Source organism: Syzygium oleosum, unplaced genomic scaffold, assembly GCF_021117445.2.
Source record: "Syzygium oleosum isolate NSW1041296 unplaced genomic scaffold, Sole_v2.1 Sole_v2.06, whole genome shotgun sequence".
NCBI lineage: Eukaryota > Viridiplantae > Streptophyta > Magnoliopsida > Myrtales > Myrtaceae > Syzygium > Syzygium oleosum.
The window spans coordinates 12,023,513-12,035,131 of NW_026607490.1; the positions used below are offsets into that span (position 1 = coordinate 12,023,513).

At 43.4% G+C, this 11,619-nt stretch overlaps 1 protein-coding gene and 3 non-coding genes across 4 annotated transcripts; 3 read left to right on the forward strand and 1 right to left on the reverse strand.

Annotated features, from left to right (window-relative positions):
• Positions 1 to 746: 746 nt before the first annotated feature.
• LOC115692028 (U2 spliceosomal RNA) lies at positions 747 to 942 on the forward strand. The gene has a single exon (XR_004007062.1). It is a non-coding gene; the product is annotated as a U2 spliceosomal RNA (small nuclear RNA).
• A 1,931-nt stretch (positions 943 to 2,873) lies between these two features.
• On the forward strand, positions 2,874 to 3,069 carry LOC115692030 (U2 spliceosomal RNA). The gene has a single exon (XR_004007064.1). It is a non-coding gene; the product is annotated as a U2 spliceosomal RNA (small nuclear RNA).
• Positions 3,070 to 4,968: 1,899 nt separating this feature from the next.
• Positions 4,969 to 5,164, forward strand: LOC115692026 (U2 spliceosomal RNA). The gene has a single exon (XR_004007060.1). It is a non-coding gene; the product is annotated as a U2 spliceosomal RNA (small nuclear RNA).
• Positions 5,165 to 6,099: 935 nt separating this feature from the next.
• LOC115692009 (TPD1 protein homolog 1-like) lies at positions 6,100 to 8,770 on the reverse strand. Its single transcript, XM_056312159.1, has 4 exons — positions 8,668 to 8,770; positions 7,120 to 7,650; positions 6,788 to 6,904; positions 6,100 to 6,645 (listed from the first exon to the last, which is right to left on the reverse strand). Exons 2-4 carry the CDS (start codon positions 7,202 to 7,204, stop codon positions 6,323 to 6,325), a joined length of 525 nt encoding a protein of 174 aa, XP_056168134.1. The 5' UTR covers positions 7,205 to 7,650; positions 8,668 to 8,770; the 3' UTR covers positions 6,100 to 6,322.
• Positions 8,771 to 11,619: the final 2,849 nt, after the last annotated feature.

Below are 11,619 nucleotides of genomic sequence, written 5' to 3' on the forward strand. Positions count from 1 at the left end.
GGGACAGTTTGATTTTCTCATTATTGAACACCGGTTGTACCAAAAAATCAAACAAATTCTATAGGATCAGCGACAGGGTTCTAGTTGCAGATCATCGATGTGCCCTTTTTTTCTTTTGCCAGGTGGCGAAATGGATTGAGACAACGAGCATTATCTTACGACACTACTGGAATTGAAGCCATGTCTGTGGTATGTACTGCTCATGACAAAAAGGGCAGCGCAAATTCTTTGGAGTGTTGGAGGGCGTCCAATGTATGTATCGGGTATTGGCCATCCTACGTCCCAAATTCAGGGAAAGCTCACAAGATCTGAAATCGGAGTAAAACAATCATGTTCAAGAGCTGCGATCTAAGGAACTCTAAGGCCAAGCTTGTCAAAGACAAACAAACGCATAAGAGGTGGCTGGGGAGAAGTTAAGAAAACAAAGTGCACACTGGCAATGCAGTGGAAGGTGGGAGGTGATGCAAAATGTGACAGCACCATCTCTTGCACGTTTTAAGTTCCAAACTAAACAAGTGGAGCTGACATTCATTTGACATCAATCTGGGGAAGAAAATAAGCACATAGACAGTTTTTCTCCACCACACCGTTGATGGCACTAGCTGTCGAGAACAGACAGAAGTGTGAATTGGAATGGTGAATGTCCAGGAACAAGGACTGATTGCAACAGTCCCACATAGGAACGAAAGTCAAAGGTCAACAAAATGAGCTCTGTCAAAAGGCAAGGCTTGACGAGCGTTAGTCTCATACCTTTCTCGGCCTTTTGGCTAAGATCAAGTGTAGTATCTGTTCTTATCAGTTTAATATCTGATACGTGGGCCATCGGTCCACATGATATTAAATTAATTTTTCTGGGGTAAGAGTCCATCACAGTAGCTTGCTGCTGGGGCTCTTGTGCGTCGTCTTGGCATTGCACTGCTGCCTTGGCGTGGCGCACCCCACCAAATCTTAGTTTCAAATGGTTCTTGACATGAGCTCAGAATTAGGAGGAGAAAATGTCTCATTCTGTCTATCAGTCCTGGCATTAGCAGATAGGACCAGACATTATGGAATTAGGACAAACGACAACATTCAATTAGACCAGCATGCTGAAATTTTGTCCTTTGATGATGTGTTTCAAGACATCCATAATACATGTACAGGATGAACAATCCTGCTAGACATCCTTCTACTTCACTAAGACTTTGCACTAAGACTTTGCACATCGAGCATTTGATCTTTTGATCTACTTCACATATGATTCGGCTGTTTCCTGAAAAGATTATTACCAGTTTCCTATGCATGTCACTAAGGTTGTTGTGACAAGAAATAGCTCGAAGCTCTCTGCATGCATCGTCGTGTTTCAACCTCTTTGTGTGATGGATTGTATGATGTCATGCTTTATTCTTGGTGGATGCAACAACTAATTTCCCTCTGAATTCTTCACTACCGATTGCATCCAACACCCCTTTTCTGGGCAATTAGCACTTTCCTTTCAAAGCTCTTCAGTGACAGGACATTGCGATCCTCTCGATTCTTGCGCAAACTCACACTAAGTGCATTTTGTATTTGTGTGCTCCAATGGGCTATTCTAGTTTTACCAGGTTCCTCCGATTTGGAATGCAACTCCAAGCACTGTTGACCAGGTGATTCTAGTTTAAGCATTTGAGTCTGGGGTTAAAGGAGTGTGACCGTGTGGTGGAAGAAAAAGCAGAAGAAGAAGAAGGAGCTGAGATCGAGACAGAGTGGCCATGGTTTTCTCCTGTGCCAGTGTTGAGCTAAAGATGCAGTGTCAGATAATAGTAGGAGTTTTCGAGTGTTATTTATGATCCATGGATTGTGGAAGATTCTCTAGAGAGGATGAGATTGTTTATGGAGAAAAATGACAACAGGAGGAAGGGAAAACATGGTTGGTTGTTTTCTGTGTTGAATAATCCCAGTCGTCTAGTGTCATTTGGCTTGTTTTCGTCATCGGGATTGATTGGTCCAAAATAAAACAAAGTTTTGGCAGTGTCAAACTTCCTGTAATTCGATGTTTCTTTCTCTGTTATTTATTTATTCGTTGGTTTATCTATGAATATATCGGGCGGTTACAAGTTCATTAGAGTTATTTCATACCATATCAACATATGATGGGAAAAACTGAGATAAGACAGCCCGACGACTGCTGAATGAAAGTTTCAATGCTGCTTTCATATTCTGAATCGATCAGTTAAAACGCTATAGGAAAATCCGGATAATTCCATCCGCTAGGGGTTGATTTGATTTTCTTGTCACTGAACACTGTTGGAGTAGTGAAAAATCAAACAAATTCTATCGAGTTGGCGACCGTGTTCGCATTCCAGATCATCCCTGTGCCTTTTCTCTTTTCGCTGGGCGATGAAGGTGATCAAGACATTGACCAGTCAGTTAAGGAATTACTGTTGTAATCATGTATGTACTGCTTACGAAATATATGGCAGCCCAAATTCATTCGAGATTGTCCATCTTGTGGATTAGGTACTCTCCATCCTGTGTGCTACTCAAGATTCAGTTTTGGTTGGTGTAAAACGGCCCTGTTCGTTCATTCGCTGCCATCTGCAGTACTTTTAAGGACAGGATTTGTCAAAGACAATTGAATAAGAGCTGGCTGCAGATAGCTCAAAAAAACAAGAGCACGCTGGGAAGCTGCGAGGTGCCACAAAATGCAACAACACCATCTCTTGCACATTCCAAGTCTTGCTTCACCAGATCATTGATTCCGCTCGCGGTAGAGGAGAGACAGAGTAAGTGTCAATGTGAATGGTCAAAGTCTAAGGACAAGGACTCCATGCAAGAGTCCCCCATAGGAAACAAGGGGAAAGGTCAATCAAATGAGCTCTGCCAAAAGTCAAGGCCCGACGGTTACTCGAATCATACCTTTCTCGGCCTTTTGGCTAAGATCAAGTGTAGTATCTGTTCTTATCAGTTTAATATCTGATATGTGGGCCATCGGTCCATATGATATTAAATTAATTTTTCTTGGGAGAGAGCTCGCCACAGTAGCTTGCTGCTGGGGCTCTTGAGCGTCGCCTAGGCGTTGCACTACTGCCTTGGCCTGGCGCACCCCAATAACTCTATTGTAAATTTTTATTATTCTGATTCATGTGTTCTTGATATATTAGGATATGGTGAAAAATGAATTGCTGCACCATATGATTAAATTGGTTTTTTGAATTTAGCATGTTTGGTTTGGTATGAGGTACTGTCAAGGAATGCGGGTGCTGTAAAAAATCAGTCATAGCTTTAGATGATTGGTCCCGGCAATTACCGGTTGTTGTTATCATGCTGTGTCGCGAGTTTTGGATTAGTCCCACCGAGATTTCGGACTAAACAACTCGAACAGAGGCTGGAGAGGCGCGAATTGCATCCAGTCTCAAGGCCTGCGAGGCTGAGAACCTTCTAAAGACAATTGGGAGCCTACGACAGGAGTATATTGAAAGAGAGACGACGAGCTGAAAACATGTATCCTTGTCATGCTTGTTGTTTTAAAACATCGACAGTACATGTACAGGGAGATCAATCCTGCTAAACCCTTCTACTTCAATAGACTTTATACATTGAAAGCTCCAACTTTTTATCCCCCAGCTTTCGCATGTAGTTTCTCTGCTTCTCTATAAGACACATTACCGGTTTCCTTCGCTATCTGAGGCAAGCATTGTAACAAGCATCTGCTCTTGTTCGAGTTAAAAGTAACATTAGTTTTCAGCTCAATGTTCTCCGCATGCACCTTTTTCCGTTGACCTCTTGAATAGTCAATATGACAGTCGACAGCTAATTCCCCCCCCCCCCCCCCCTCCCCTTTTCAAGTTTGGCCAAGGAGCGTCTCCTTAAGTGTTAGGTGCTCTCCATCCTGTGTTCAGGGAAGTTTCCAACAACCTGAAATTGGGCGTAAATTCTAGTCTGAGAGCTGTGATCCAAAGCACTTTAAGGCCAATATTCGTCGGAGACGAAAGCGTAAGAGGCTACCACAATAACTTAACAAGACGAGGGCACACTGGCAATACGTACTTCTTCTTATCACAATGAGAGAACTGAATGAATTTGAAAGATGGGGCTATGCCAATTAGTAAGGGCCATCGCCACATCTCACCTATGATTCGCACCTAAAAATGTCAAATTTTCCTGGGAAAAAAGCCATTGATTGAACTTTATCAATGAGTCATTCTCAATTCTTAAGTCACAGTACAGGGGGATTCAGTAGCAGGATGATGGAAGTCGCAAGGCACCATGAAATGCGACAGCACCATCTCTCAGTTTTTTGATGTTCACATGTCCTCCCTATTGTAGGTCATAGGACTTGTTGCCAATAAGTTGAGATTTATTGAAACTCCACAAGATTAGATTAGTGGTTAAGGAGCGAACAAGTATATTTGACTAGCTGCGCAGGTACAAATCTCATACTTCCAAGTACCAAGTGCGAGTAATCCCATGTTAAGGTTAACCACTCGAGTTTTGACCCAACATATTCCTTAGCCAATGTAGTTTTAGCTACTTCTAGGCTCGGGCTTTACCTGTATAACCGGAGCTCTCACAACACGAAAATATGGAGCTAACGAATCACAGAAACTATAAGAAAAACCTCAGATTGGGGACTGAATGTGCCTAAAGTATCTAGTCAAAGAAAGGGTTCATAAGCTCGTGCATTGATGACAAAATGCAGCACCCGGTATAGCAAACTGCTCAGCAGCCAAAGCCGTCCTGGTCGAAAAAAAGGCCATTGCTCGATTATCAGAAAGCCCTTCGATGGAAGCTAACTATGGCTGCAAAACGCCAGAGAAAAAGAACAGAAGAAAGGAAACAGCGGGCCTGGCCATGCACGACCCTCTCGTTGCTTTTCCAGAGAGCAGAGGCAAAGAGAGAAGCGCGCATGCGTGGAAGCTCTGAGTGAAAAGTCCCACATCGAATTGGTACCCTAAGACCGTGAGAGAGAGTCGTCAATAAAAACCGAGCCATGTGCCGAGCCAATTCATACCTTTCTCGGCCTTTTGGCTAAGATCAAGTGTAGTATCTGTTCTTATCAGTTTAATATCTGATACGTGGGCCATCGGTTCACATGATATTAAATTTATTTTTCGAGGGGGAGAGTCCATCACAGTAGCTTGCTGCTGGGGCTCTCGCGCGTCGCCTTGGCGTTGCACTGCTGCCTTGGCCCGGCGCACCCCACCAATCCTAGTCCAATTGTATGGTTGTTTGGGTCCCGGTCCCGAGGTCCGTTATCGTCGTGGGTCTGGGCCAGTAGGATGGGGGCAGGCTTCCCAAGAAGTGCGGTTGTTCGGGGGTTGTGTTGTGGGTGAGATGGGCCAAGAGCGGTGGAAAAACGGTGGAGGGCTGGGCCTTGTAGTGTTCCAATACTTAAGCATTTTTCAACTAACTGGATTAGGGGACAGCTGTTTGGTTTCATTAATGGGGCCGAACGTAGCATTCTATAATTCCATACTTAAAAAAGTATTTTATAATGTTATATATTATATAATAACTATAGATTACTGTTAATATACTACGATATGTATCGTTTTTTGAAATGTGTTTAATTTGTTACATATGCAAAGAAGACAATTCTGGAGTGGCAAAAATTGACTATCTCGGTGAAATCAAACGTAACGTGGCGCCAGAGTTTCAGAATTTCCCATTCCAAGCACTATGCAGGCATCTTAACTACGAATAGTAGCTTTTGACTCGACGAAGAAATGTGTTAAGGCTCTGATATCAGTACGAAAGATTTTAGGTTCTTCCAAAGTTTCAAGTGGCATTCTTATATCCATGATGAAAGTCATTTGACTTGGTCTAGGAAAAATCAATGAGAACAGAGACCGTGAAAGCTTAGCGCTCAATTACAATCGGGATGATAGAGCTTGTTTGGAATCTGATATGGTCAGAATCAAACTATTGCATGAACAATCCCTAACAAGCGTGTGATAAATTAGCATCTAGTGGAATGCACACATTGTCATAAGTAATAAATCACATGCAAATCATAGTCATACCCACTCCTTTCTTTCTTTCTTCCATTGATTCTTTTTGGCTTACCTTAGTCATAACCCAGTTCATTGGAAACACAAAAGTGAAATTACTAACAGAGAATTGTGTTAGCATTGAGCATTGACCAAGGCAATAAAAATCTCTTCTTCAAAATGCGCAGTTTAGAACATCAGCATAACCAAATCATTCCACAAGTAATCCTCAAACTTACTTGCGCACACACCCGTGTCAGCACTCCTAGAGAAGTTAAATTTCGTATGAACCAAAAGATCAAAAATCAGAATCAACACTATACTTAGTCGCTGATGAATCTCTCACTCTCTCTCTCTGTGAGATTGTGAGCTCAGCAAAACTTGGCAAACTTGAAGGCGAGAGGGTACATGAAGGAGTTGGAGTAAGTGAAGCGGACGATCTGGCTGGGCTTCAAGGCCTCGCCTCCGTTCACGAGGCAATCGTCGTAAGCGAGCCTCTTGAAGCTCCTCGGGTTCACCATCCTGGCCGAGGCAAACCAGCCGCAGTGGAGGTGAATGCCCGTAGGCGAGCAGCGAGGCACGGTGCAGGTGTTCATGATTTGGACAATGAACTGTGGTATCCCCGAGGACGACGAGTCTCTGCTCTGCGAGATGCTTATGTCTCTGCTTTTGCACAGTGATGATGATGCTGATCCTGCACCAAAAAAACAAAACAAGAAAAATGGTTGACAAAATGGTCATGTCCACATGCCAAGAAAAAGGTTTGGTTTTTACTTTTATGCGCCCGAGAGAGTGAAAAAGGTAAAAACGAAGGAGAGGGGTTGAACTCTTTTCACCATGTGGCAAACCCTTTCTGTGGCTGGAAGTGGAAACTGCCATTTTTGAAGCTCTGGCCTCTGCACTGGACTGGTTGAGACCTTCTTTCGATGAATGCAGGAAGAAACCGGGAGGGTCTTCACAGTGTTTCGGATACGTGCAGGGGAAGAGAAACCAGAAGAAAAAGGAAATTTGTCAGTATATTTACGGTGCCGAAAAGAATCCACATGGAAGTCTTTCGAATTTGAGGAAATGAAACTGGATTTTCATGAGCATTTTCATGAGCTACAAGCTCTGTGAAAACTAATGATCACTTGCGGCGATGAAGTACCATGAAATGGAGAAAATTTACCTGAATGCTTCACACAGTTGGATGGTGGGACTAGGAGCAACAACAGCATGGCGCAGCAGAAGAAGACACGACAAAGTGACCTCATGATTATTTTCTGGACAGTTTATGTTGGCTCTGGGGCTATTGTACTGTTGGTGGCGCTCAAGAGTTTGTGGGAGTGGTTCTTTATATAAGAGAGCAGGGGATGATTGCGATGAAACGAATAGGTTTCTTGTACTTCTCTTTCAGGCAAATTTTGGCCTGTGCAATTTTGTGTGGGAATAGGGAGGGCACAGAGAAGCAAAGGGCAGTGTGAAGTGCAGAGTACTGGTTGAAGATGAAGAGTCGGAAGGACCACCAACCTCGTTTCATTCTTAATGTCTCGTCCGGTCGTGTTTCTTTCACCTCTTTATTTCATGTTGAGAGAGACTGAAGATGGGAGAGAGATGACATCCACTTTAATGCTCGCACCCAGTACTAATCAACTTCCAACATTGCATGTTGCATGATTTGAGTGTAATTAACAGAGTTCATCTGTACTTCTGATTCCACCTGCGCCATCAAAAATGAAAATGTTCATTTTTGCACGCGAATATGTTCGGAAAGTAGCATGTCGGCGCGTCGATCGTCTCCCCGCAAATCGTGCAGGAGTCTTGCTTTGCAAGGTTCACGCGGTAAGGTAACACGTTTTGACTAATTGAGTAGGTATCGGAACTAGCGAGGCCTTAAGATCGCTCATCGCAGCTTCGCATTCATCTCTTCGTCTGAAATACCGCACACATACAGTAAAATTTCTGCACACATGTACCCTTTTGCATATCATCAAGCAGATGTCATCAAACTTTTCAAAATGGGATTAACTTGATCCAAGTGATATGATAATGCAGAGATTCATAGGGATAGAGCCCCTCCACTTTTGGCTGTAGGTGGTGGGCTTCTCGACAAAAAGTCAAATGGAATTCAGGGGGGAAGCATTAGAGGTGCTCTGCTTGGCAGATGAAAATCTGCCCCGAAAGGCCACAAAAAGGAGCGAGGGCAGAGGACTTTGTGCTGCAACAGCCATGCTCCTACACTGTCTATCAAGCATACATGATCCCCCTTTTTCTTTGTGGGGTGAAAGTTTAGCCTTTTTGACTAAACCTATAAGCCTCGATACCCTTCCAAGTTGGTAAAAGAACCCAAAATTTGCGTATTCTCAATAGATGGGCATTCATGAAAAGCCAGCCTCGTCTTAAATGCCATCACGTGCTTCCCGTTGGTGTGTCTATATGTATATACATTGATTTCATTAGAAATTTTATTCTAGCTCTTCTTCACTAAATTTCATATACTACCCCGGGAAAAGTTCCTTTTGACTATAATGTTAGTCAAAATACCAAAATTTCAATGTTATTCTATCAAAACTTCCATACAGATAACTCGGGAAGAAAAAGAAAAGGCCATACTTATGCTATACGGCATAAACCTATTTACAGTGCACCGACCCCTTAGTTGTACAGTCATCGCGGGTGCCAAAATCATGCGAAAACTAACGTTCGCGCCATGTAATTATTTGGATTAGTTAATTACCTTGCAGTGAAGTTTACGATCATGATATAATAATCCCTCGGAATTTAAAATGGCATAGGAATGCATCCGGTGCATCTCTTGTTCTTTGTGTGAACCAAACTGAAGTGACTGTATCCCGTCTTTCTCGTCTGTCCCCACCCGTCCCTACACGTGTGTAGCAGTGTAGAAATTCATGGAAGAACACCGGGGGAGAGAGAGAGAGAGAGAGAGAGAGAGAGAGATGGTCATTACTGCTCTGTAGCAAGAGGTCAAACGGCGAAAGAAGACGGCATCGAAGTTTCACCGAGGAGGTGCACACGAAGCATTTGATCCTGACTGCAACTCTGTTCTGTCAATACAGAGAAAATGAAATCCTCGAAGGTTTCGCCAATGGCAGAACGAGAAAAGCCTGTGCGTCTTTTCTGGCTTCTTTTCTCGGGGCGACGCAACAAGTTGTCCTTTCGGGTTTCCATTCTTCCCGAGTGCAGTTCCTCCTCGTTTCCCCATTTCAGAAATGACCCTTTTTTGGCAGTTTGTTTGTTTTTATTTTTTTTTATTTTCAGGCCCAATTGAGTGAAGTAAAAGTGGCCTTGATTGCACGCTATGCACATCAAGCCTCCAAGATAGTCTCCTTCTGTATGACCTCTCTTCATTAGCTTATTTATGAATCCATGTGAGAGGAATTTAAGGAGCTGCCGGCAGTTAAATTCTACTGCTCCATTTGAAGGTGGAGGAGGAGTAGGGGTGAACATGATTCCTGAGAACCGGACCGGTAGAAACCCAATTTCAGATTCTAAGTTTTAAAATATGCAGAATAAGTTTCAAGTAGACCTGTTAAACGGGTGGGTCGGGTCGGGTTTGGGTTGGGTCATAAATGGTCCGACCTAAATTGACCTATTAACCCGTTTATGACCCATTTATTCATAGTGTAAATATCTCGATCCATACCTAACCTGACCCATACCCAACCCATACCCGACCCATATTGCTAAAACACTTTTATATTTAACCTAATCTAGGAATACTTGTTTCTTATGATTTTTTTTTAAATTATACTGCTAAAATATTTTTTGCAATACAAAGCTAGTGAAAAAATTTTATAATTTTTTTTAAAATTAAGGTTCTGTTTGTTTTACGAAAAATGCGACATTTCTAAAAAATATTTTCCATAAAGTCATTATCCAAGAAAAAAATAAAAAAATAAACATTTTTTTTATTTTTTAAATCGAATTTTTAATTATTTTTTATTTTTATTTTTCCTTTATTTTTGGCCGATCGCCGTGGCCGGCGACCGACCACAGGCGAGGACGAGCTCGCGGGAGGCCGGCGAAGCTCGTTCTCGCCGATCTGGCGAGGCCGAGGCCTCGCCGGCCTCAGGCGAGGCTCTAGCCTCGCCGATCTGGCGAGACTCGAGCTCGCCGGCCTCAGGCGAGCTCGACCTCGCCGGATCTGGCGAGGTGGAGCCTCGCCCGAGGCCGGCGAAGCTCAAGCTCGCTAGCCTCGGGCGAGGCTCCACCTCGCCAGATCCGGCGAGGTCGAGCTCGCCCGAGGCCGGCGAGCTCGAGTCTCGCCGGATCGGCGAGGCCGGAGCCTCGCCGGATCGGCGAGCCTCGAGGTCGCCGGGACCGGGCGAGCTCGAGGCTCGCGGATCGCCGAGGCTCGAGCCTCGCCCCGAGGCCGGCGAGGTCGTCCCGCCTCGGTGGCCGGTCGCCGTGGCCGACCGCCGGTTGCCGTGGCCGACCGCCGGTTGCCGTGGCCGACCGCCGGCCGGAATAAAAAAAAAAAAGAAAAAGAAAGAAGAGAAAAGAAAAAGAGAAAAAAAATAATTAAATTTCGATTTTTTTTAAATATTTTTGTAAAGAGGGAGAGAGTGTGTGGATGGATGGGTTGGACATGGGTTCCAAACTCAACCCATTTAGACCCATTTATCTTTAAGCTTTAAAATTTAAAACCCATTTAAGGTTGACTCTTTAAAATTAAAGTGACCCATATATGACCTATTTATTTTTAAATGGGTCATATATGGGTTTAAGACCCATTTTGACACCTCTAGTTTCAAGTTACAAAAATTGGAGAATCTATTTGGACAGATAGATTTCATATCTCTAATGATCACTATTAACTTTGTAAATATTAATAATTGCACTGCTTCACGAAATTCGCAAATACTATTCCAATGAAGTAGTTCAAATTCGAACCCAACATTGTCGCAATCGATGAGAAACTCTTCTCTTTTCTTTTTTTTCGCGACATATGTACATGCTGCTCGAAACCTCGAGCGTCTCCAAGCAACAATATGCTGATTTTTGCGTGCAAACTTCCATTTCGAATTCGCAATGCAGGCGCACTTGTCTTTGGTGGTTTAGTCATGGCTGCCGCGATTTTCTATCTTCTCTTCTCCAACAGAAGAAAGCAACCATTGACAGACCAATTTCCACTGGGAGTCACAAGTACCAGGAAGCATGATGTATTTTGCCTCGTCCACACTTAGGGAGTCCGACCAGATCAAGATTTATGCATAACTGAGGCTGGTCATGTGGTTTTCATGTAATATGTTGCCCTCGCCTGGATCCAAATAGGCCGTGCACTAGATGGAAGCAATTCTCTTTTGGTTATGTAAAATCGTAAATTTGTTCTGTTTTTACCTTGATGATAGGTTGTATAGAGCTCTTCGAGCAATCAAACAGGGGCACGTGCTCTAGGGGCAATCTCAAGAGGCGAGAGTAAATATGGTGATTCAAGCTTTGAGCAAGCAAGACAAACACGCTTGTCACTCGAGCAAATCTTAAGCTTTAGATTGCAAACTTTCTTTTATTTTTGCCAACTAAGAAAATACAGCACATCACAGTGAAGGTTCGACAAAGCAATAGAGCTAGAAGCAATAGACTCAGCATGACGAGGCTTTTTAATGGTAATGAGCCAGAGTGGATGGATTGTGCACATGCCAAGCAATGGTTTAATAACATAAATAAT